The sequence below is a fragment of the Anastrepha ludens genome, chromosome 6, assembly GCF_028408465.1.
Source record: "Anastrepha ludens isolate Willacy chromosome 6, idAnaLude1.1, whole genome shotgun sequence".
NCBI classification, from domain to species: Eukaryota; Metazoa; Arthropoda; class Insecta; order Diptera; family Tephritidae; genus Anastrepha; species Anastrepha ludens.
The window spans coordinates 114,234,218-114,256,909 of record NC_071502.1 but is presented as its reverse complement, the minus strand read 5'-3'; the positions used below and the strand labels follow the sequence as shown (position 1 = coordinate 114,256,909).

The following is a 22,692-nucleotide window of genomic DNA, read 5'->3' as shown; positions in this document are numbered from 1 at the left end:
CGCTCATAGGAACGTTCCAAGCGCTCATAGAAGGAATCTTTGGTCGCATCGTCCTTCTCTTCCGTCGGGGCGTGGGCGCAAATTAGCGAGATGTTAAAAAATCGCGCTTTGATGCGGATTATTACGAGACGCTCGTCCACCGGAGTGAACGACAGTACTTGGCGACGAAGTCTCTCTCCCACAACAAATCCGACACCGAATTTGCGCTCCTTTACATGGCAGTCGTAGTAGACGTCGCAAGGTCTATGTTTTTCTTACCTTGCCCCGTCCATCGCATCTCTTGGATGGCAGTGATGTCAGCCTTTACTCTCACGAGGACATCAACCAGCGAGGCAGACGCACCTTCCCCATTAAGGGACCGGACATTCCAGGTGCATTCCCTCAAATCATATTCTTTATTTCGTTTGCAGGGGTCGTCACCAGTAAAGGCAGTTCTCAGCCTCATCCGAGGCTTTTTTAATCTTTTCATTGGGGGGGATTTTTAAGTGGCGGGTCCCAAACCCAGCGCACAACCAGCTATCCTGGAATGCTTCGCCACGTTAGCTCACTCCCGAACGGGTGTTCGGAAGCTAACCAGAGGATACGTGGGCTAATCCCGGACGTTGTGAGCTGCTTGAACCATATGTAGAAGAATCGTCCTGGCCACTCCCAAGTGAATGGCGATCAGTAACTTTCCCCACTTGCGTGGACTTCTACACATGGAACCATCCTACACATGGAACCATCTTGCCAAAGGAAAAACACGAACAGATATGTATCATTAATAAACAAAACAAATAATAAAGGACCTAAATTACTATACTGAGATACACCAGACGTGGCAACTGTTTCGAAGAAACTGTTTTGAAAAAACCCCATCGATAACTACTGTGCTACTAAAGCCTTTTGTGTGCAGAACTAAAAGGAAGCGGAAAGAATGGTCGACTACGGTAGCTCTCTACGCTGCTCAATTGTTTAACGTACACCGTTAGTTATGCTAGTACTGGCGAGCCTGAGACAAGTACTAGTTTACGCCCACATTTTCAGAAACTGAGAATCGCGAGAAAAGATCGACGTAACCCCGCCGCGTGGTAGTCTAAAAGTTTAACCAAACAACTGTGTACTCTTTTGTTGTTGTTTAATGTGCTAACCTGGACACTTTACGCACTTATCCATATACGCGTACAAGTCCAAAATAAACCGGACTGGCGTCATAAAAATGTTTTTACGATAGGTCTGTGCACATTTCATTCAGCACAAGTTAACTGAGGACCAAAAATTGCTTAGAATTCAACATTCGAGAGACCTCATTCAAGAGGCGAGAAAAGACGAGACCTTCCTTTACAACATTTTAACTAGTGATGAAACGTGGTATTTCCAAATGAACCTGAAACTAAGCGTCAAAGTGCCGAATGGAAGGCCTCAGACGAGCCACCACCCAAAAAATCGCGTTTGGAGAAGTCAAAAATCAAGTCGATGCTCATTTGTTTTTACGATTCCAAGCGAATTGTCCACAAGGAGCTCGTGCCAACGGGCCAAACCGTCAATGCATTTCTCTATCTTGGCGTTTTGAAGCATTTGTTGGATCGCATTCGTCAAATTCGCCCTGAATACCGCGAAGGAGGAAGCTGGCGCTCATTGCATGATAATGCACCATCTCATCGATCCACACTTGTGACTGATTTTTTTACTAGAAATCGCATTTTAACCATCAATTACTCACCGTATTCGTCTGATATGGCTCCCTGTGACTTCTATATATTCGGAAAATTGCATTTGGCCATGAAAGGAAAACGTTTTGCGTCCGTAGAGGCCACCCAAAAGACTTGTACCGACATTTTGAAGGACATTCCGGTCAATGACCTGAAACACTCTTTCGAAAAGCTTTTAGATCGCACAAAACTGTGTACCAAGGCCAGTGGGGACTATTTTGAATAAATAAACTCGGAGGTATTTCAAGCTGCCGGCGCAGGATTGGTATGTCCCAGGAACCGCTTTCGCATTACTTCAGAGTGATGTTCCATCTTCCTCATTACAAAGGTCTAGCCATTGTGCCTGCGTTCAGGTTCCACTTTTTTATGCGGAGATTTTTTCCGCGAAACCACCGCTGATATCCCGGGTATGCCGGAATTTGGAACCTTAGCTCCAAGGCGGCCAATATGTAAGCCCGTCTTACGCTATTGTAAGCGTCCTTTATATCTAAGAAGGCAAGGAGGACTATACCTCTGGATGATATACTGCGCTGTTGCGCTGCTCCTACGATGTTTATGACAGTGTCAATTGTTCCTTTTGTGGACTTTCTGCGTCTAAAGTCGTACTGTCTTGCTGATAGTCGTCCGGCGTTATCTATGGCTGCGGCCAGTCAAGGCTTGATCAAATTATCAAGGAGTTTGCCTGCTGTGTCGAGCATGCATAATGGCCGATATGCCGATGGGAGGCTCGGGATGCCTTTCCTCACTGGTGAATATTGGCGGCTCTTCTGTCACGTTTATTTTACACTCAATGGTTTCTCAGAATACGTGACTTGGAAAGAGTTCTGTTACGATGTAGTCCAGCGCGCTGGAGCTTAGTTCTAGTGTAGGTATCTTGGCTCCCAGCTTCTTCCCACAATCTTGGACCCAAGGCCTCAGCGGTCCCTATTTGGATATGCCCGGAGATCTTCCCTTTTTTCTTGCTATTTGCAATAGCAACCATTAGCTGCCTCTTTCCACTCTTGTATGCTTTTGCGTCCACAGTGGCTGACCCGGTTCGTCTGGCTAGGTAAGTCGAAGACAGTCACGTCTCAATTCGGCTTTTCCTCCGTCCACCAATGAACAGACTTTTTATGTTTTTTCTTTGTCAGAGTCGGTATCGCTTTATCACAAGCTTGTTCGATGCGAAACATTTCTGCTCTCACCACTTATGTGGCGCTTTTAAGGGCTGAGTTAATCTGTATTTTCTTTACACAAAAATAAAAAAAAAAACATTTTTTTTGTTTTGTAAAAAGTCGTGTTTTAAGTATACAAACTTTTAAAATGTGACATGAACGGTTGATATTTTATGCAACAGAAATGTAAACTGAATAAAAAACAATGTTATCAATTCAAAATGGAAAAATAATGCAATCAATGTAGTAAAATAAAGTTAAAAACAAAATTACTTTTCACTTCCATCTGTAATGGACGGCAAGTCTGTGGCCACTGGCTGTTTACTTACTGACATAACTGAAATAAATAAAAAATGTTAAATAAAAAATTCTTAAATAAAAATTAGCTGAAAAGGATGTCTGGAGTGAAATAATTTTACTTTTTTGCCTAAAATTCCCGGCGCGTGTGCACTCTTCTATTAAATATTCGAAATCGCTGTTCTGCTGCAAAGTTTGAGGATTCCCAATGAGGATGAGCAATGATTGAGCACGCGAAAGTACGACATTTAAGCGCTAAATAAAATTAAAGAAAGTAGAAAAATTACTTGAAAAATAGTGAAAATTAAAAAAACAGTAATAAAAAAAAATGTGTTAAAAAATATTCATACCTATACTATTAGGCTTTAAATTACAATATTGCTATTACTACATATATTTTTTTCACATGAAAAATTATTAAGGAAAATTTGAAAAAACAATATGTGTACATTTTTTAAAGAAATTATTGCAATACATATTTTTTCCACATTCAAAAATAAGTTAAGGAAAATTAAAAAAAGGTAATTTTTTAATTGAAATTTTGCAATAAATAGTTTTCTCACATACAATATGAGAAAAATGATAGATCTAGAAAATTAATATAAAAAGAAAAAATTATATAAATTTGTTTATTAAAAAACAAAAATAAAAAATGTGTATAAAAAAATTGTTTTACATTTTTCTTATCAAATTATGTATTGCTATAAATACTTTTCTCACGTTCCAAAAATTTTAAATACATTTTTTTATTAAAGTTTTTTATAAAGGGTGGTTAACCACACCTAAACGTCAAGTTTTTTTCTGCATTTCATTTGACATTTTTCAATTTCAGATTAACTCAATTTGAACCATGGAAAGATACACAATCGAGGAACGTGTTAAAGTTATTCAGGCTTATTATGAAAACGGGCGTTCAAATCAAATTGCACATCGCGCACTTCGTGAATTTTTCGGTCAATTTAATCGTCCAAATGTGCGTACAATCGGAAAAATTGTGCAAAAGTTTGAGCAAACCGGGTCTGTAGGAGATGTGAAAACACAAGTGCATGCTCGTACAGCTCGTACTGCAGAAAATATTGCTGCTGTTCGCGATAGTGTGGTTGAAGAGCCGTCCACTTCAACTCCTCGTCGTGCCCAACAATTGCACCTCTCACGCTCGTCGTTGATGAACATTATGCATAAAGACTTGCATTTACACGCTTACAAGTGCAATTGACTCAAGAACTAAAGCCTCTTGACCATTTCAAGCGTCGTCAATGGTCATAATGGTGGCAGGAAATGGTAACAGTGAATGACCCATTTTCGAAGAAAATCACCTTCAGTGATGAGGCACATTTTCGCCTCAGTGGACTCGTCAATAAGCAGAATTGCCGTATTTGGGTGAATGATAATCCAAGAGTGATTGCCGAAAAACCAATGCACCCACAAAGAGTGACTGTTTGGTGCGGTTTATGGACCGGCGGCATCATTGGGTCGTATTTTTTCCAAAATGAGGCCGGTGTGGACGATATGTGGTTTCAACAGGACGGTGCCACTTGTCACACAGCTAACGAAACAATGGCTCTTTGCGCGAAAAATTTGATGGCCGAATAATCTCACGTCGCGGCGATGTCAATTGGCCGCCAAGATCATGTGATTTGACACCGTTGGACTTCTTTCTTTGGAGTTATTTGAAAGAAAAGGTGTACATCGATAAGCCAGCAACAATTCAAGAGCTAAAGGATGAGATAATTCGGCACATTAACGGGTTCTATGCCGTCAATTATGCCTCAGTGTCATCGAAAATTTGGACCATCGGATGGAGGTGTGCCGCCGGGGCCGCGGTGGCCATTTGGCCGATATTTTGTTCCATACGTAATTGAGTCATACCAATATTATTATAATAAAGAGAAATGACAATAATTTCCTAAAAAAATTGTATTTTATTCAAAATTATCACCGGCCCTTGAAACTTAACCACCCTTTATATAAATCTTTCTATTAAAAATTTTTGTATATAAATTTTTGTATTATTATATCCCCCGTACCAAAATATTTATATAAATTTTTTTATTAAACATTTTTATTTATAATTTTTTTAATGTTTATGTATAAATTTTATTTATGTAAACTTTTTTTATTAAAATATGTATTGCTATAAATACTTTTCCCACGTACCAAAAAATTTATATAAATTTTTTTATTAAAAATTTTTATATAAATATAAATTTGATTTTTTAAAAATTTTAATATATAAATTTTTTTATTAAACATTTTTTCTATTATAATATCCCCCGTACCAAAAAACGTACAAACATTTTGTTATTAAAATTTTTCTATATAAATTTCATTTATTAAAAATTTTTATACAAATTTTTTTATTAAAATATGTATTGCTATAAATACTTTTCCCAAAAAATTTGTATGCATTTTTTATTAAAATTTTTTTATAGATATATAAATTTTATTAAAAATGTTTATATATAAATTCTTTTTATTAAATAAAATTATTTTAAATAAATTATTTTTAAATTTTTAAATATAACTTTTTTTTTTTAAATATGTTTAGCTATAAATACTTTTCTCACATACATAACACTTAGGCTGAAAAGTCCCGGGCCTAACACATAAATGACCCTCATTTTATTCCATTCACTTCTTTTTCAGTTATTACTAACCTTGAAAAACAACTGTTACAATTTCATTATATTCTAATCATTAGTTTGTAAGTTATTTTGCGAAGAGTGACGCTACTTTTGTTATTTTCAGAACTGGAAATATGGATCAAAAAGAATTTCGTGTTTTAATTTCACTGCTTCTTGATGGGGAAGAATACCGTTTCAGCAAAGCAATGGCTTGAAAAGTGTTATGGGGACTCCAGTCCATCAGAAACAACAATAAAACGATGGTTTACTGACTTCAAGTGAGAGAGAGTGTCGTAGAGACACCGATGATGCACACCGCAGTGGGCCTTCAAATGAGGCGGTAACACCAGAAAACTTCAAAAAAATCCACAAAATCGTTTTGAATGATCGAAAATTGAAGTTGCGTGAGTTAGCTGGCATCGTAAAAATATCAAAAAGACGTGTTGACTTTAGATTGCATGAGCATTTGACTATGAGGAAGCTCTGTTCAAAGTGTGTGCCACGTTCGCTCACTGAAGTAGTCACAAGTCAATCAAAACAATGGCAAAACTACATGAATCGATCTTCGAATTCGCCAGATTTGGCTCCAAGCGACTACTGGCTGTTCGCAGACCTAAAAAAACGAGCTCGCCGGTAAGAAATTTCGCTCGAATGCTGAGGTTATCGCTGAAACTGAGGCCTATTTTGAGGTAAAAGATAAATCGTTCCTCAAAAGTGGTATTGAAGTGTTAGAGCGGCGGAATGATTTCGGTGTTCTTGATGGGAATCACGTTAATGAATAAAACTAATTTTAAAAACAAATAAAAAAACGTGTTTACTTAGTTACGCCTGGGACTTTTCAGCCCATGTGTTAAAAGAAAAATATATACATTTTTTAATTAACAGTAGACATTTTTTTCAAATATATATGAACTTATGTATCTATTAGGGTGCTTCTTATTTCAACCAAATATTTTTTTTTTTGTTTATTTTTTTTTCACGTGTCATCCATCCACCTCTTTATTCCATTCTAGACAGAAAAATGTATGCACGTATTTTTCGCATTTTTTCTCTTTCGTTCTGTTGCATTTTAAAGAAATAAAAACCGCTAAAGTTCAATCTAAAATAGAAACAAATCAAGCGTTCGTTATTTAGGTGCCAGAAGCGAATGGCGGGTTGACGCGCTTACTATTCGAAAGTGAAAAATAAGAAGCACCTTACTATGTATGTATGTGTGCGTGTAAAAATGTAAAAGCACATACCTGTGGATCGGCTGTAAAGCCCAAATTACAAAACGATTTGACAAACGATGCAATTATGATCGGCTTCTCCCGACCTTGAAATATTTCAACTGTGCCCACTTCGACACCCTGGATGTTTTCCTCTTGTAATCGTTTTTTTATATGCCCACATTGCAATTTATACGGAGAAATTATTCCAATATCCCCGGGACCGAAACAAGCACATTTGGACATTGCATTTATCCTAAGCTGTTTGATAGTCCAGATGATAACATCAATTTCCAATTTATTATAAGAGCTACACGATGTTAAAGATTTTCCAAGTTTGCCGTATACAGCTTGAAAAATAACTGGTGAATTTTCATTATCCAAAATTGAAAAGTTTTGCCATTTTATTAAATTATCTGAAAAAAAAAACGCAGAGTAAAAGATTAGAGAGTAGCCTTTATTTGTTGAGAAAATGTTAGTCAGTTTCTTAAAGTCGTTCATATTTGATCGGCGCTTACTGTAAATTCGGAGCGAATGTTCATGTAATATTGACTTTATTCAGTATATTTCTTTGTTCGCCCGAGATCGCCCGCGGGCGCTCGAAACTGTCCATTTTGTGTTTCTTTTGTCGGTTCGCGGGCTGTTGTGAGCCACTCTGAGAGAGCAATTTGTGTTCCCTCACTAGCCTGGACTTGTTTGTGCATCGAGTCGTCAGGACTGTTAAATTGAGTTTTTAACTGTTTTGTGTAAGAGGAATTAAAAATAACACCAAAAAATAACAAACAATTTTAATGTTTGGTTCCGGACATGAAACATTGTTTTTTGTGTCCCAATGTTTCTGGGCTCTTTGCGCTCTATTGAGAGGGGCATTCATACGCTCATTTGCCCGAAAATAAAAAAATATACCTATCTCTTAACCATTGCCTTTAAATCAAAGGGCGCCGCCTTTTAATCAAAGGCTACGCAAATGCTTTTAGAGGCTACACAAATACATTTTTACGCTGCCTCCGAATGGTATATGGTTTTTGTGAGCTTTTTCCAAGGCAGAAATACACTCGGAGTTTGTCATTGTTTGCTGAGTAACACGCGATCGCCATTAGAAAAAACTTGTTTTTTCAATTGGTGTTTCGTGCCCGAAGTTTCGAACCTGTGTACTTCCGAATGGTAGCCACGTGCCAATCCATTCGGCTACGGTGGCCGCCGCTGTTACTAAAACAATGAAATTCTCTAATTGAATAAATTAGTTGAGACGCTCGAAATTTGTGACATACCTTAATGTTGTATTTGCCTCAGTCCTTCTAAGTACTCATACAACCCCAAATACGTATAGCTTTCCCTGGTTTAGAAGCAATGTTAAGTCAAAGATTAGCAATAATTCTATAAATATTTTCTATCACTGATCTTGGTAGGTTAGGTTATGTTAAACGGTTACCCAAGATGTTTGAATCTCAGGCCGGTGAGAGCACGACAGCTGAGGTGAAGATGGTGAGATGATACCACCTCAGCCTCCAAAATGGATTCGAAGCAATACTAAGGTTCACCGCATACCGAACTGACATAAATACCCCCAACTTATTTCTAGCCCACCCACACCGAGCTCAAGGCTTAAATTGGCCGCTTCTCTGATTGCGGCTATCTCCGCTTGAAAAATAAGTCCATTAGAGTATAGCTCTAAAGTCAATTTTGTGGTCCCCAAATATTACAAGAAGCTTACTTTAGTTAGTATGAAGCGCCAAATCTTCTATTGCTCACTGCTTTTTGGATTCAGTTCCCTCTCAACGAAACCCGGCCAAACAGATCCTCCTACAGGAATCGGAGGAGTAAAAACTGGGATCTATACCATGGAAATCTGCAGGATGAGCTCCCGGAAGCACCGTGAGAAATATTCAGATCTTACGGAGGGATCAATCCATCTCTGCTTGCAATAGTGCCCTTTAGCGCTAATGTTCACTAAGACCGCCTCCTAGGAAAAAGGGTTTCGAGATGGTGCCTTTTTAATAGACCAACGACCAACGAATAAGCCTTCATCAGAATATGAACTTTACAAGTGAGATTGGAAATTAGAAAAGGTTAGCGGACTTCGTTGAGAAGTTTGTGTGATAGCATGAAAAGTTCTCATGAGGCTGAGAGATTCAGATTTCCCGAATTAATTTAAATTTCCATTCGAGCTTAATAAATTCGAAAAATCAAACGGAAAATGATGTCAGGTATTAATTAGGGATTCATAAATATTAAGCTATTTTTTTAAATAAAATTAATTTCTTCACTTTTACTCAATCGAATCAAAATATGTACATACCTAAATTGGCTTTTGCCATTAGTTTTCCATCATAGTATAGATGATTGTATAGCTTTACGATTGCCGGATGTGAGCGATAGTTGCGACGCAAACGTGTCTGTAAAGTATAATCGTAGGTACCATCCTCCTTAACCGCATAACAGTCACGTCCGAGCAATCGTTCCATAAGCGAGTATTTCAGGCCAAGTTCAGCAGCTACAGGCGACATAACTACCGGCCCCAATTGCTTTGTATCGCCCGACAATATCACACGACAAGTTTTCGTATTAACGCTAGTTATGGCAATCAAGGCTTCCGTCTCCGTAGTGGCACCCGCTTCATCTATGAAGACATGCGTAAAGTGCCAATTACCAATAGTGCCGGTACGCAAGCGTCCCATAGTGCAGAGTGTCACCACAATTATGTTGTATTTTTGCAACACTTCTACAGATGGTGAATTGTATGTACGTTTGCAGAAATTCGAATGTTCCAACAGCGTACGATTGATGTTTTTCACACCTTTCTTAAATAGTGATTTCGAAAAGACACGCAACATAGCCGTGGGCGGTTTTGGGCGCCCCATGAAATTCGTGCCACTGCGCTGCAATGAGAGCTTCCTAAGTATGGGATTCTTTTCGAAATGTTCACACAACTTCAAAGCGATCGTATCGCAGGCGGAATTCGTGCTTGCAGTGATCAAAATGCGGCAATTGGGACGGCAAATGTATAATTGTAGTATAGCCTCTACGATTGTAGTTGTTTTGCCGGTGCCTAAGAAATTCGTATTTAGAAAAATATTATTTCAAGAATAAATGATGTAAATTATTTCAAGAACAGCTGCTGTAAATTATTTCAATAACAGCTGCTGCAAATTCATTATATCACCTGGCGGCCCAACGACTATATATGGAACAAAAGGGTTGGCACCGCCAACTACCTGTGCCACAGCTTGCAACTGTTCGGGGTTTTCCATAATTTGTTTATTTATTATTTGTAATCTATGTGAGAAGGAAAGAAAGAAAACCATTGAAAATATGTTTTTTTGTTTTGTAAATAATCCCACTACACACGTAAACACTTACTTAATTTTTTTTGGAGCCTCATCTTTGTAGGGATTCCGTTCGGGAAAGAGATATTCACAGCGCACTTCATCCAACAACTCTAAAGCACGCTGCTGATAACGGAAATGTACACGCCGAGAACGAAATATGATATCATATGTTTTATTGATATTAAATCGGGGACTAGGGCTTTCCACATATGCGATTTGTCCCTCCAGTTTGTCTAGTAGGCCAACTTCTCGAAAAAGTTCAACATCGGTGATAAGTGTCTCATGTTGATGATGTATAAGTAAGTCAACGGCATAATTTATTTGGTTTTGAGCCACTGCACGGCTCATGAGTGGCACAAAGACCACTTCGTCCATGATTGGGTTAAGAATTTCATCGATATTGACATTTGACGGCACATTTATCTAATCGATCAATCACCATTGTAGAGTGTGAGTGTGATGAAAAGGGATAGCAATACAATACAAGTATATGATGAGAAGGGATAGCAATAAAATACAAGTATATGCCTGAGAGTTTTTGACAAAACAACTTCTTTGATATTAAGGGGTTAGGGGTAGTCAGAATGTTCAAAAAGTTTGATTTTTTTGCATTTTCTTAAATTATAATATCTTAAAAATATTGTGTGAAAATTTTAAGTGAATCCGACAAATACTTTTCGAGTTATTCAACAATTAACAAAGGGCGCTCGGGCGCCCCGGAATCGATAGAAAAACCTTAAATGCGTTTTTCTCAAAACTGGTGATCACTGTAACTTAAAAACCGCTTGGTAGATTTCAAAAAAATGTATACTACTTTTAAAAAACATAAAAAACTCGTGCCTGATCGAAGGATTTTTATCAAAATTTTTCGATTTTTTTAACAATTAATTGTCGGTTTTTTTCCCGAAAATCTGAAAAATATTTCCTGAGGCCGCCATGTTGTTAATTTAAAAAAAAAAGCTTCGATCGGGCACAAGATTATCTATTAATAAAACTAATTTCTCTTATCCGATTGATTTTAGATGAATCTCCAAGGACTTGTGATGATCACCGCAAGGGACTTCTGAAGAAACGGGCTCCACACAAAAAACTCTTGTAATCAACTGAAATCAACCAGACAAAAAATGTTCATCAAAAGCCTTGAGAAGTGCCATTTTCTAGGTGAACTGGATTGGAAAGAAAGCCTATGATTATCACTTTACATTTCCTGTAACAGAGAAAGTTTTTAACGAAGTTCCTGATCTTTGGACCCACTTTCCAAAAGTCAAGTTGCCTCAAGACAATTTGCATGCCGATACGGTCGAATGCTTTTTGAAAATCAATTGCAAGTATTGTGTTGTTTTTGAGTTAATGAGTTTTTGTCTGTTAGAATACCATGATAAGTATTAAAAAAAGCTTTCCGCTTGCACTTAACTATAAACGAAAAGAAATTGAAAATTTGAAAAGAAAAAGAAAAAAATTACACTTTTGAAGTGAAACTTCTTAGGCGTCGATGAACGAGCGAGAATGGAGAGTAAAATTTCAAGGCCATGCAACGTTTTGGGCATTTTCGTTCCGCGCAAGAGAAAAATGATATAACGGAAAGGGAGAGGAAGAGCTATACCTTGTATATATCTTAGATACACTTTAGGCTTGGTTTTTTTTTGGTGCCTACTTTTTGGCGCTTATTTCCGTTTCCTGGCTAGTGCTCGTGCATACCATAAAGTGCTCCGGCGTCGGATTTATTGGTATTGCCTTGCGGTAATTTGTGCCGTTGCTGCGGCCCCTGAAATAGCGCGCGTTGTTGCCACGATTTGTGTCCGGCGTTTACCCATACCGGTCGACCCTTCTCCGTTTCTTGTAAATTTTGTCTATTTGTATTCCCTGCAAATGTTGTGAATTTATTTAGATATACATATATTCTTTCTCTCTCTCTCTCTCTCTCATTCTCTCTCGGGTCTCTCCCTCTTTCGTTTTCTGCCTTGAAAGTTTCTCTTTTGTTATGTGTCCTACGCTACACGCACTATTTTTTATAAACAAATTCATCAAAACAATATATTTAATGATATAATTTGAGGTACATGCAAAGGCGAATATGTTAAAGAATATCCCTGTAAAATTTTAAGTTGATATCTTGATTACTTTTTGAGTTATATTCGACAGCGCGGAAAAAATGTATTTCGAGAAAAACGTCATTAAAATGTTCGTTCTTATTCATCTTTCGTTCGACGCTCATCCCTTCACTGACTTTATAGGGACTTTTTAGACTTTCTATTAAACTTAAAACATTGAAAAGATATTTTTTGGATTGTAAATGAATTTTTAAAGTAAAAAAACGGAAAATTTGAAAGTGCTGGAGGAACTGCCCTCCGTAATTGGTGTTTGTTAAAATAAAATTACAGAAAATATATACATAAATAATTATAGTTAAAATTTTATTTTTTATTTCTTGTTTTTATTTATTTTTTTTTTTATGTTATTTTTTTTGTTTTTTATTTAATTGTTTTAGTTTTTTATGTATTTTTTTTCTTTATTAATTTTTTCTTCTTTATTGATTTTTTTAAATTTATTTTATTATATTAAAAACTAGCAGTTTAATGTTTGACAGATAAAAAGTGCTAGAATGACTTAGTTGTTTTGTCAAAAGTCCTCCGTTTTAGTGAAAATTAATTAGTTATTAGCAGGCAACTTTCAACTTACGTTAAATTTTAAGTAGCCGTCAGACGCAGTCACTACAACATTTTCCAGATATACACGACAATACGGCAACATCGTGTGAAGGTCTTCTATTTGAACTAACATTTTGAATATCTTATAAATATTATTTGCATCTAAAACGGGATTATCCAGATAGGCTCTGCAAAATTCACAGTTAGTGGTTAACAAAACTTGTTCGCACTTATATTTACATAAAAATATATGAAAAGCGGACAGTTCATCGTGAGGCACCGCACCTTAATGTTTAGATGCAATACATATATATGTATATGTATATATATGTATATACAGGCCCGACGAGAGGGGGGGGGGGTCGGGTACTTTTTCCCCTGGGCGCGGAGTTTTCAGAGGGGCCCGGACTCGAGATTATACGTATTTATATGAATTAGACATCATTGGAAAGGGCCCGCATTTGCAATTTTCCCCCGGGGCCCGGATATGCTCTCTACGGCCCTGTGTATATATGTATATATACGAGGGTGGCTCAATAAGTAATCGTGTTTGAATGACAGAGGGGATTCTTGAGGTAAGTTGATGTAAGCATCGTGTGCTGCCATCTATCAAACGACGACAAAAAAAATTTCAGACTGATTCACAGGTTCGTTGGGATTTGGCAGCTATTTCGAGATTTTCGCTAAGATGGAAGAAGAGCAGTAACGTTCGGTAATTCGCTTTTTTTTTTGTATGGGAAGAAATGCGAGGAGATAAAAGCAAAGTTGGATGCTGTATATGGGGACGCTTCTGCATCTATGACCACAGTTTGGATGCCGGGCAGATGTGGTTACCAAGGAAATCATTCAAAAAGTCCACGACCTGATCGACGAACGAAAGTGCGCGAAGTAACAGAGGCCATGGGTGTGTCGAACGGAACGGGAATTGATATTTTACATGATAAATTGGCGAGGGAAAATTGTCGGCCGGATGGGTGCCGCGATTGTTCACAAGCAACAACAAGCGGATGCACCTATTAGCTTCGAAGCAGTATTTGGCGCAATTTTAGCGAGATCCAAAGAAACTTTTGCGTTGTCACCGTTGATGAAGCCTGGATTCATCATTACATACCAGCCCCTAAGTAACAATCAAAACAATGGATTTCTCCAGGTGAATCTGCTCCAAAGAAGGCGAAGACAGTCCCACCGGCTGGAAATGTCATGGCGAAGATTTTTTGGGATACGAACGATTCATCCTCATGGATTTTTTAGAAAAAAGAAAACCGACCGAAACTGGACAATACTAGTGAGTTATCGGACCGCTTTAACAAAAAATTGAAGGAGACACTACCGCAATTGGCTAAAACAAAGGTGCTGTTTCACCTCGATAACGCACCATCACTTTCATCTGGAGTTGTCGCTGCCAAATTGCACGAATTGCGTTATGAATTGCTGCCGCACCCCCCGAAATAGCGCGCGAGAAAAAAATTAAGTTCAAACGAGGAAGTCATCACCGAGACAGAGGCGTATATTCCAGAGTTCGACAAATCCAATTTTATGGAGGGGTAAAAAAATCGTCGGAGCGTTGGGAGAAGTGTATTTTTCTGAAAGACAAATATGTAAAAAAAAAATTTCTTTAAAAAAAAAACAAAAAAAATTGCTTTAAAAGAAACAAACAAAACATTCTTTGAAAAAAAAATTATTTAAAAAAAAAAAACAAAAAAAAAATTCTTTGAAAAAAAAAAACAAATTTCTCTGTCACAAAACAAATTGTTTTGAAAAAAAAAAAAAATTTCTTTGAAAAAAAAAAAAATTTTAATTTCTTTAAAAAAATAACTTCTTTGAAAACAAAAAACAATTTCTTTAAAAAAAAAATATTTATAATACTTTGAAAAAAAAATTTTCTTTGAAAAAGAAAAAACCTTTAAAAAAAAATCTTTGAAAAAAAAATAATTTCTTTGAAAAAAAAAATTCTTTAAAAAAAAAAATTTCTTTAAAAAAAAATTTTCTTTGAAAAAAAGCTCTTTGAAAAAAAAAATTATTTAAAAAACAAAATAAAAAATTCTCTGAAAAGAAAAAATTCCTTGAAAGAAAAAAAAAAAAAATGGTGTCCTCATTTCTAACACGGGTACTTATTGAACTCCTCTCGTATACTGTGGATATGTGGGACCCAGAAACGTATAAATGAACAATTGAAATGCAGTTTTGCTAACTGCACTAAAATTGTTACGTATGGTATGAGGCGAGAGTGGGATTCCGACACTGAGTTAACTTTTGTGACACATTTCGATAAGAACATTCCACACTCCGCTGAATGATTACCAAATGCGACATGATTAAAAGATTCATTACCGAATAAACGAATTTAAAAATAAAATTTAATTTTAGAGTAGTAAGCATCACTGTTGACGGAAGCTATTCATTCATTTATGTTGTAAGATTTACTTTTTAAAGTTATTTTAGCCTCACAATGAATCAGCACTCACTTTTAACTTTTTTATCATTCATCTCTGCCATGTTGAGGTACTTACTTTATCATCTCGTCACCTTGTGATAGATAATCGCAATCAAATTTGTTTACTTGAGCAATCTTCATATCATTGCTCGGATAATAATGACCGAGTTCTGATACAATTTTGAAAAGTCTACAATATTGAATTAAAAAAAAAATATTAGTTTAAATAAATATTTGAGAAAATTTTTATCAATGCGACTGAGTTGGGTTAACTTTTTACATCAACGTGAGTGAGGACTTTCCAGCACTTTTTTATAAAAAAACAAAAATAAATGGTAAAAAAATGCAGATCATTTTTTTTTAAATAACCTCACCCTGACGCTCAAGTTAGCCCTCATTGGCCCGTGTATTATTAAATGTTAAATTTTATAATTACCCAAAATTTGGTTGCTCAAATATATAATAATCTTGATAGTATTTTGGGGTTCGCACAGGGCTCGCAGGTGGCTTTTCCTCAGCATCTGCTTTGATGCTAAGCTTATTTTTAAAATCCCAGCAAATATCTGCAAATGTCTTCGCGTTGCTAACTGATGAAGCATCTTCGGCAGGTTTAGCTTTGCCCTGAAAAATAAATAAATAATATTAGACGTGCAAATAAATGACCTTTTCGATAGACGATTTTAGTAGAACTTAATCGCGACGGACGATGCTGAATGTAGGCTCTAGTTCATGCAGAGAAATCGGGTAAAAGCAACCAAGAGTATACTTGTGAGCCAAAGGAAATACAGCTATCGAATATACACGGCTGTTGAAAACCGGCGGGATGGAGTTAGTAAGTCATTACCGCGGGATAAAACTTCTCATTTGCACTGTGTAAAAGTCTGATTCCCAACAGCAAACCTCTACAGCACAACTTCGGACTGGGCAAATCAATCTTGGATCACATATTCAAATTATCCGAAACAAAAAACTCAAGACAAAGTAAACATGAAAAATACAGTTCATACAAGGTGGTGCAAAAATAATCATACATTTTTTAAATAATTCTTAATAAGTAAAAATATCTTTCGGTAGAGTGATTAATTTTGCGCCACTTTATATCAAAATGTATGCATGTAACCTTATAAATATTATGTAAAAATACTGTTCATGCAAGGTGGCGCGAAAATAATCATCCTTTTTATTTTAATAACTTTTAATAGTTAAAAAAAATTATTTTGAGTGATTGAAATCTTTATTTTGAACTTTACGCGCTCTATTTCTTGTCTGTTTGTATACTGCAGTGGTCTAATCACAAATGTCAAATATTATATGATTGACGTGCAAGTGTATGAATTATAAATCTTTCAGTATTATACGACTACATGTATGCTTATAAATTTGATGTATGACACGAAATTAACGAAGTTCTAAGTGACACGATTCATTTTCTTGCGTTTTCGTATACGCAGTGGCTATAAGATTCCGAGTGGCATGGACAATCCAACGTAATGGAAGCATCGAATTAGGTCACTGTGGAAAATCGATTTTTGTTTTAAGATCGCCTTATACCTTACAAGTGATAGACTCGAGGTTAAGCTGACTTACACGGCACAGTTTTGCAAAAACAATAGTAACATTCTAATTACTAATACATTCACAATTCTCACTGTCTTCGTCGCAGTCATTGAGGTGGTAAATATTTATATTTTGAATTTTCTTAATAAATATTTATACAAAATTTTTCTCAAAACTACAATTTCCAAGCCAGCCGGTCTCATAACTCGCACAAATTCTGGCTGATTAATTTGAAAATTTAACTGTTTATTCCCGTTGATGCATTGTGCGAATGTATTTCTTCGATATATTGGGTTGGGGAATAAGTTCATAGCGTCTTTATATTTTCTTTTATTTTCAACGATTTGCTTGCTGTTTGGCAAAGGGTAAGTATTCATTCGATAGAACTTTTTCTGCTCTACAAAACTATGTCAATTGTATTTTTGAGTTATTTAATTTTTTATTAGTTTTTAGGCTTAGAAATGGAATACCCAGGAAGCAAAAATACAAATTTTCGACACCTGCTCTTCTTTGCTTTTCATCGCGGTCAAAAAGCTGCCGAAGCAGCCCGGGTCATTTGCGATGTGTATAGAGAAGATGTCATAGACGAGTCTACAGCACGGAAATGGGTTGCAAAGTTCAAAAATGGCGACTTTGGCGTCTCGTAGTGGAAGGCCGTCTGAATTCGATGAAGAACGTCTCAAATTACTTTTGAAGGAGAACGGTCGCCAAACCAGTCGTGAAAAAATGAACTCCGTGGAAAAAATGAGATCCGTGGAAAAAATGAACTCCGCGGAAAAAATGAACTCCGATCATAGAACGATTCTCAATCATTTTGTTTTGATGGGATTTACCGAAAAATTGGGATCCTGGTTGCCTCACGAGCTCAACGAAAAAAACAAAGAAAGTCCGCTTCAAATTACTTCTCAGCATCTCGCCTGCCATCGAGCAACATGGGGTCATAAACAGCGCTTTTTATACCAAAATCTCACAGGAGATGTGAAATGGTGCCTGTACATCAATATGAAGCAAAGAAAGGAGTGGGTGGCACTAGGAGATATGCCAGGCCGAGAGTCAAGCGGGATCTTCATCCAAAGAAGAGCGTAATAAGTGCTTGGTGGGACTGGGAGGGCGTGGAGCACTGGGAAGTGCGCGAAAAGAATACCACGGTCAACAAGGAGCTCTACCTTGCCCATCTACATCGCATGAATGAGGCTATTCGATTGAAAAGACATCATCGTCAAACCATAATCCTTCACGACAACGTCAGGTCCCATGTTGTACAAGTCGTCAAAGCCGCATTCCAAGCGTTCGAATGGGAGTTCCTTCAGTATCCGCTGTATTCTCCGCACCTTGCACCGACCGATTACCATCTTTTCCGCTCCCTGTCAAACCATATGAAGGGCGTTACCTTCGATAAAAAAAAAGAGGTCCTTAAAAATGGCTCAAAAACTTTTTTGACACCAGACCAGACGATTTTTGGCGACACGGCATCAACAAATTGGTCGAGAGGTGGGAAGAGGCGAATATGTAACTGATTAGCTTATTGATTTAATTATTGATTACTGTTTAAATAAAAGTCTTCGCTAAAACGCTGCGAACTTATTTTCCAACCTAATACATACATACATATGAAGAAAAAAAACGCCATTCAAAACTATTATAATTATGGCTCCTACAAAAAAGAAGAGTTCTTTGTGGCGCTATTTCACAGCTTAAGGTTTAAAAATTCAAAAAAAAAATGAAAAAATAAAGTATATTTTTTTATATTTTCTTAAAGTGTAATATCTTAAAAATATTGTGTGAAAATTTGAATTGAATCTGACAAATAGTTTTAGAGTTATTCAACAATTAACAAAGGCCGTTCGGGCGCTTCGGAGCGTTCGAGAACAAGTAGCAAAACTTTAAAAGTGTTTCTCTCAAAACAACGTTTTTCTGGCATATCAACGACCTAAAGCAAATTCTATTCAATCGATTGATCTGAAATTTTCATCAGTTATTCCACACATCTGGCAAGTGCTACTTTCGGTTCTTTTCAGCCCTAACTTTCCATACCCGAAAAACATACCATTTTTTTCAAAACCCCGCCATTTTATAATTTTTCAAAAAAAAAAAAAACTTTCCGATTGTAGCACCCGCCAGAAAGACAAGCCTACAAAATAATAATCAGTTTAACTTTTTCGTTTTAGGTGTCCTTAAGAGCCAAAATTCTGTTGGCAAGACGCTTACTTTGGTGCTACACTACTACAAAAAAAAATGTCAAAAAAAAAACATGTTTTTGTATACTATTTTATTTTCTTAAAAACAATGCCTAAAAAATATCTACAAAAATGAGTATTTGACCAGACATTTTTAAATTTTGAGGCGCGCTGGTGAAATTGGGAGGTTGTACATCGAATTTAAGAGGGACTTTGTTTTTATATAAATTCATACATACATACATATGCATGTATGTGAGTATGTTAAATGCTCAATTACATTTGTTATTTTTGGAAATAAAGTTGTTAAACAAAATAAAACACAAATGATTGTTTTTATTGATAAGCGTTGCCCAGCAGTAAGTAAATTAAAACAAGAACATTTAAAAAAGGAAAAAAATAATTTGCTCTCCTCGCATAAAAGTGCACACGTACATGCTTTACAATACATATTAAAAAGGGATTTGTTTTTGTTTTTCCCCCTCTTTTTTTCTTTATTTTTTTATATATATTTTTTTTTGTTGTAGTGCGTTTCATATAATTCAGGGGCCATGACTAACCACTTCTCCTCAAAATTCCAATACAATCTCACACTTTTCTCTGAATACCAATAGAAACGCAGATTTTCTGGCGTTACTAACACACCCCCAATGTTTCGGACTCACTCTTTTTCTCACGCGTGCTATCGTTCACATACGCGTATGAGTAAATAGTCAAGCAAATAATTTCCATATGAGTGAGTAGTTAAACAAATTGATTAGTTTTGATATGATGTAAAAAAAACAGCGAAAATCACATTTGAAGTAGCTGAATGATGTGTGTTTTATTTGGGAAAGCGCTTGAATATTAATTCTGCCCTGGAAAAGTTTCTCAAAAAAGACCATCTCATTTGCTGATTTAAGCCAGCATAGAACTGCTTCATATAAATTTTTATATATGTATTATTAAAAAAACAAAAACGATCTCTCTTTCCAAGATTCTTAGAAGGCTACGAATGGCTACCACCGTGGTGAAAAGATTTTTAGTGCCTATCATCCTTGGGCTACTACGCTATGAGCGGCAGCGTTTGGAATTCACACGTACGCGGGGAAACTGGGTACATTCTACAATACAACTACTTTTGTACCCACTTTTTATACAGTTTTTTCATCACTTTTGGCTGGCGCGGCAGTAGTTGCTTTATATCAACTTAAACGAGCAACCAGTTGTAGAAAAAAAGCCAGCAATAATTTCATTACAAATGTAATTTTTGTACTATCAAAAGTTGAATGCAACACAGGCATTTAGTACATACATACATACATTTGTACGAGTGTATGCATGTATGTAAGTTGTATGCACATATACAATAAGCAAATACGGTCGTAAAAACGTAAATTCTAAGCTTATTCTGGTGGTTCTATAAGGACCCTAAGAGGTCGACACTTTCATATTTAGAATGTTGGGTCCTTGCGCTTTCTAATGAGGTGTAATCGGTGGTGCCACGCCCCTCAAAATACATTGTGTTAGTAATGGAAAGCTTAGCCCATTTCTGATACGGCTTTAAACCGTCGAAGTTTTTTTGTTTTATTCATTTCGACGATGAAATTAAAATATTTATTTTTACAAATCTTTGTTTTGACTAATTTTTACTGCGCAATGGAATAAGTGGTCACATGTTGCTCCGTCTAATTTATCACGTACGTAACCAAGGCGGGGGCGTATTTGGTTTCAATATTTCTTTATTCGCAAGTTTGGAAATTACCAAGAACGAAAACGTAAAGCGGTGATTCCCCCATAACGAATTTCGAACTGCTTATGCTGTATTTTATGTAGATATGTGTGCACTTCTACGCATACATACATAACTGCACTCATGCATAAATATGATTAGATGTTCCTATGATCACACAAAACAGTTACATCCAATTGCGACGGATGTTACACCTCAGATGCAGGGATGATAGAGATTCGCCTTGGCTCAGATGCATACCTGTACATACACACACACGCATGCATGCAATAATAAAGTTGTTCTTACATTACACATACATATGCACTATTCCTAATAAATGTTCATACACAAACACACATACATACTTATGTATACCACATGTCCTTTGTTTCGTAAAACTTACTTTCTCTTCTGTATCTTGAATTTCTTTTATTTTTGATTTATTTTTTAACATTTTTATTCGATAAATTTTCTTCTTTATTCGCGAACTATTGATTTATTTAACCAACGATCTACTCTACGATCGGCGACCAACTAATGCAAGAATGATGGATTAAATAATCCACCTTGCGTTAAAATATCAAATTTCTAGCTGTGGCTGTAACGTAGCATGCGTAAACAAGAAAGAGAACGCCGTAGTTCGATAAATTCGCTCATTAATAACATAACAAACTAAAAGCAATGTAACAATACAACAACACAACAATAAAATCGAAGCTAATGTACTCGTACACTTATTACGCGAGCTAAATACCTGATTCTGTTAGATTCATTGAGAGCGGGTTAGCGGTCGCCATCTTTTTTATTCTCTCCACCGTGCAATTAAGGCTCAAGTTTAGTACGAATAATATTATATTATATTATATAATTTTCCTTGAATTTGTATACAAGCGTTTGAGCTGCACTTGATACTGCAAAAGTTGAGTACATATGTAGATGGACTCGCGCATACATACTTTTATGCATCTGTTGTGTATATTAAGCTGCGCTCAGACATGAGTGGAAAAGTGCTTTTCCAAATAATTTTTAAATATTTACTTTCCACTGTGAACAACCGTAAAGTAGTTTTCGGCCATCAATTTCGAAAGGAAAGTTGCATATTCTGACTGCTAGTATCCGGAAGCAAATTAATTGGGGAAGTTTCTTCGAATTTGGTAGCAAGTGGTGCTGCGTGAAATTGTTTGTGAATTGATGTTGTATTTTAATGGGCTTAGTGTGGTATTTTTGTGGTCTTAAATATAAAAAAGTATTATTAAAAAAAAATTCTGCGATCAAATATTTAGCTACATTTTTACTTTAATTTTATATATAAATAAATAAGGCGACTCAAAAAGACCTACCAATGTTGAAGATGTATGCCATTTGTAATTTTTATTACTATGTATTTATTTTTTTATTAAAGACATTAATCTAAACGCTTAAATGCCTCGTAGGCCACGCAAGCTTGCCAACTCGTAAAACAACAATCAAGATTTTTATGAGAAGTCGTTTACACAAACTGTATAAGTTAAAACGCCGATTTTCGTGCGTAAAAGCATAAATTTCGGATCTTCATAAATTTACACCTTTAGATGAATATCCCTAGTGTTGTTTTTATTTATGATTTATTTTAATAAATTTTTTTTATGGAAATTGAAGCACTATGTATGAACTATGGCGTCAGACAAATGTCCATCCGAATCTTTTTTTTTTTTTAATTTTCTATTACACCACGTACAAAATGCAAAATAATATTTTGGACATCAAAAATTTGCAATAAAAAATATTTATAATATATTTCTTAGCTACATAATACTTTGTTTGTGAGAAATATCTAAATTTTGTTTTAATTTTTTAGACTTTTTCATACGATTTTCTAT

The 22,692-nt window shown here is 36.0% G+C and overlaps 1 protein-coding gene across 1 annotated transcript; it reads right to left on the bottom strand.

Moving 5' to 3' along the window:
• Positions 1-2,958: 2,958 nt before the first annotated feature.
• Positions 2,959-21,356, bottom strand: LOC128867960 (putative helicase MOV-10). Its single transcript, XM_054109602.1, has 10 exons — positions 21,237-21,356; positions 15,822-16,006; positions 15,462-15,575; positions 12,983-13,139; positions 10,335-10,726; positions 10,138-10,250; positions 9,274-10,023; positions 7,008-7,390; positions 3,265-3,397; positions 2,959-3,182 (listed from the first exon to the last, which is right to left on the bottom strand). The coding sequence occupies exons 1-10, from the start codon at positions 21,285-21,287 to the stop codon at positions 3,115-3,117; spliced, it is 2,346 nt and encodes a 781-aa protein (XP_053965577.1). The 5' UTR covers positions 21,288-21,356; the 3' UTR covers positions 2,959-3,114.
• Positions 21,357-22,692: the final 1,336 nt, after the last annotated feature.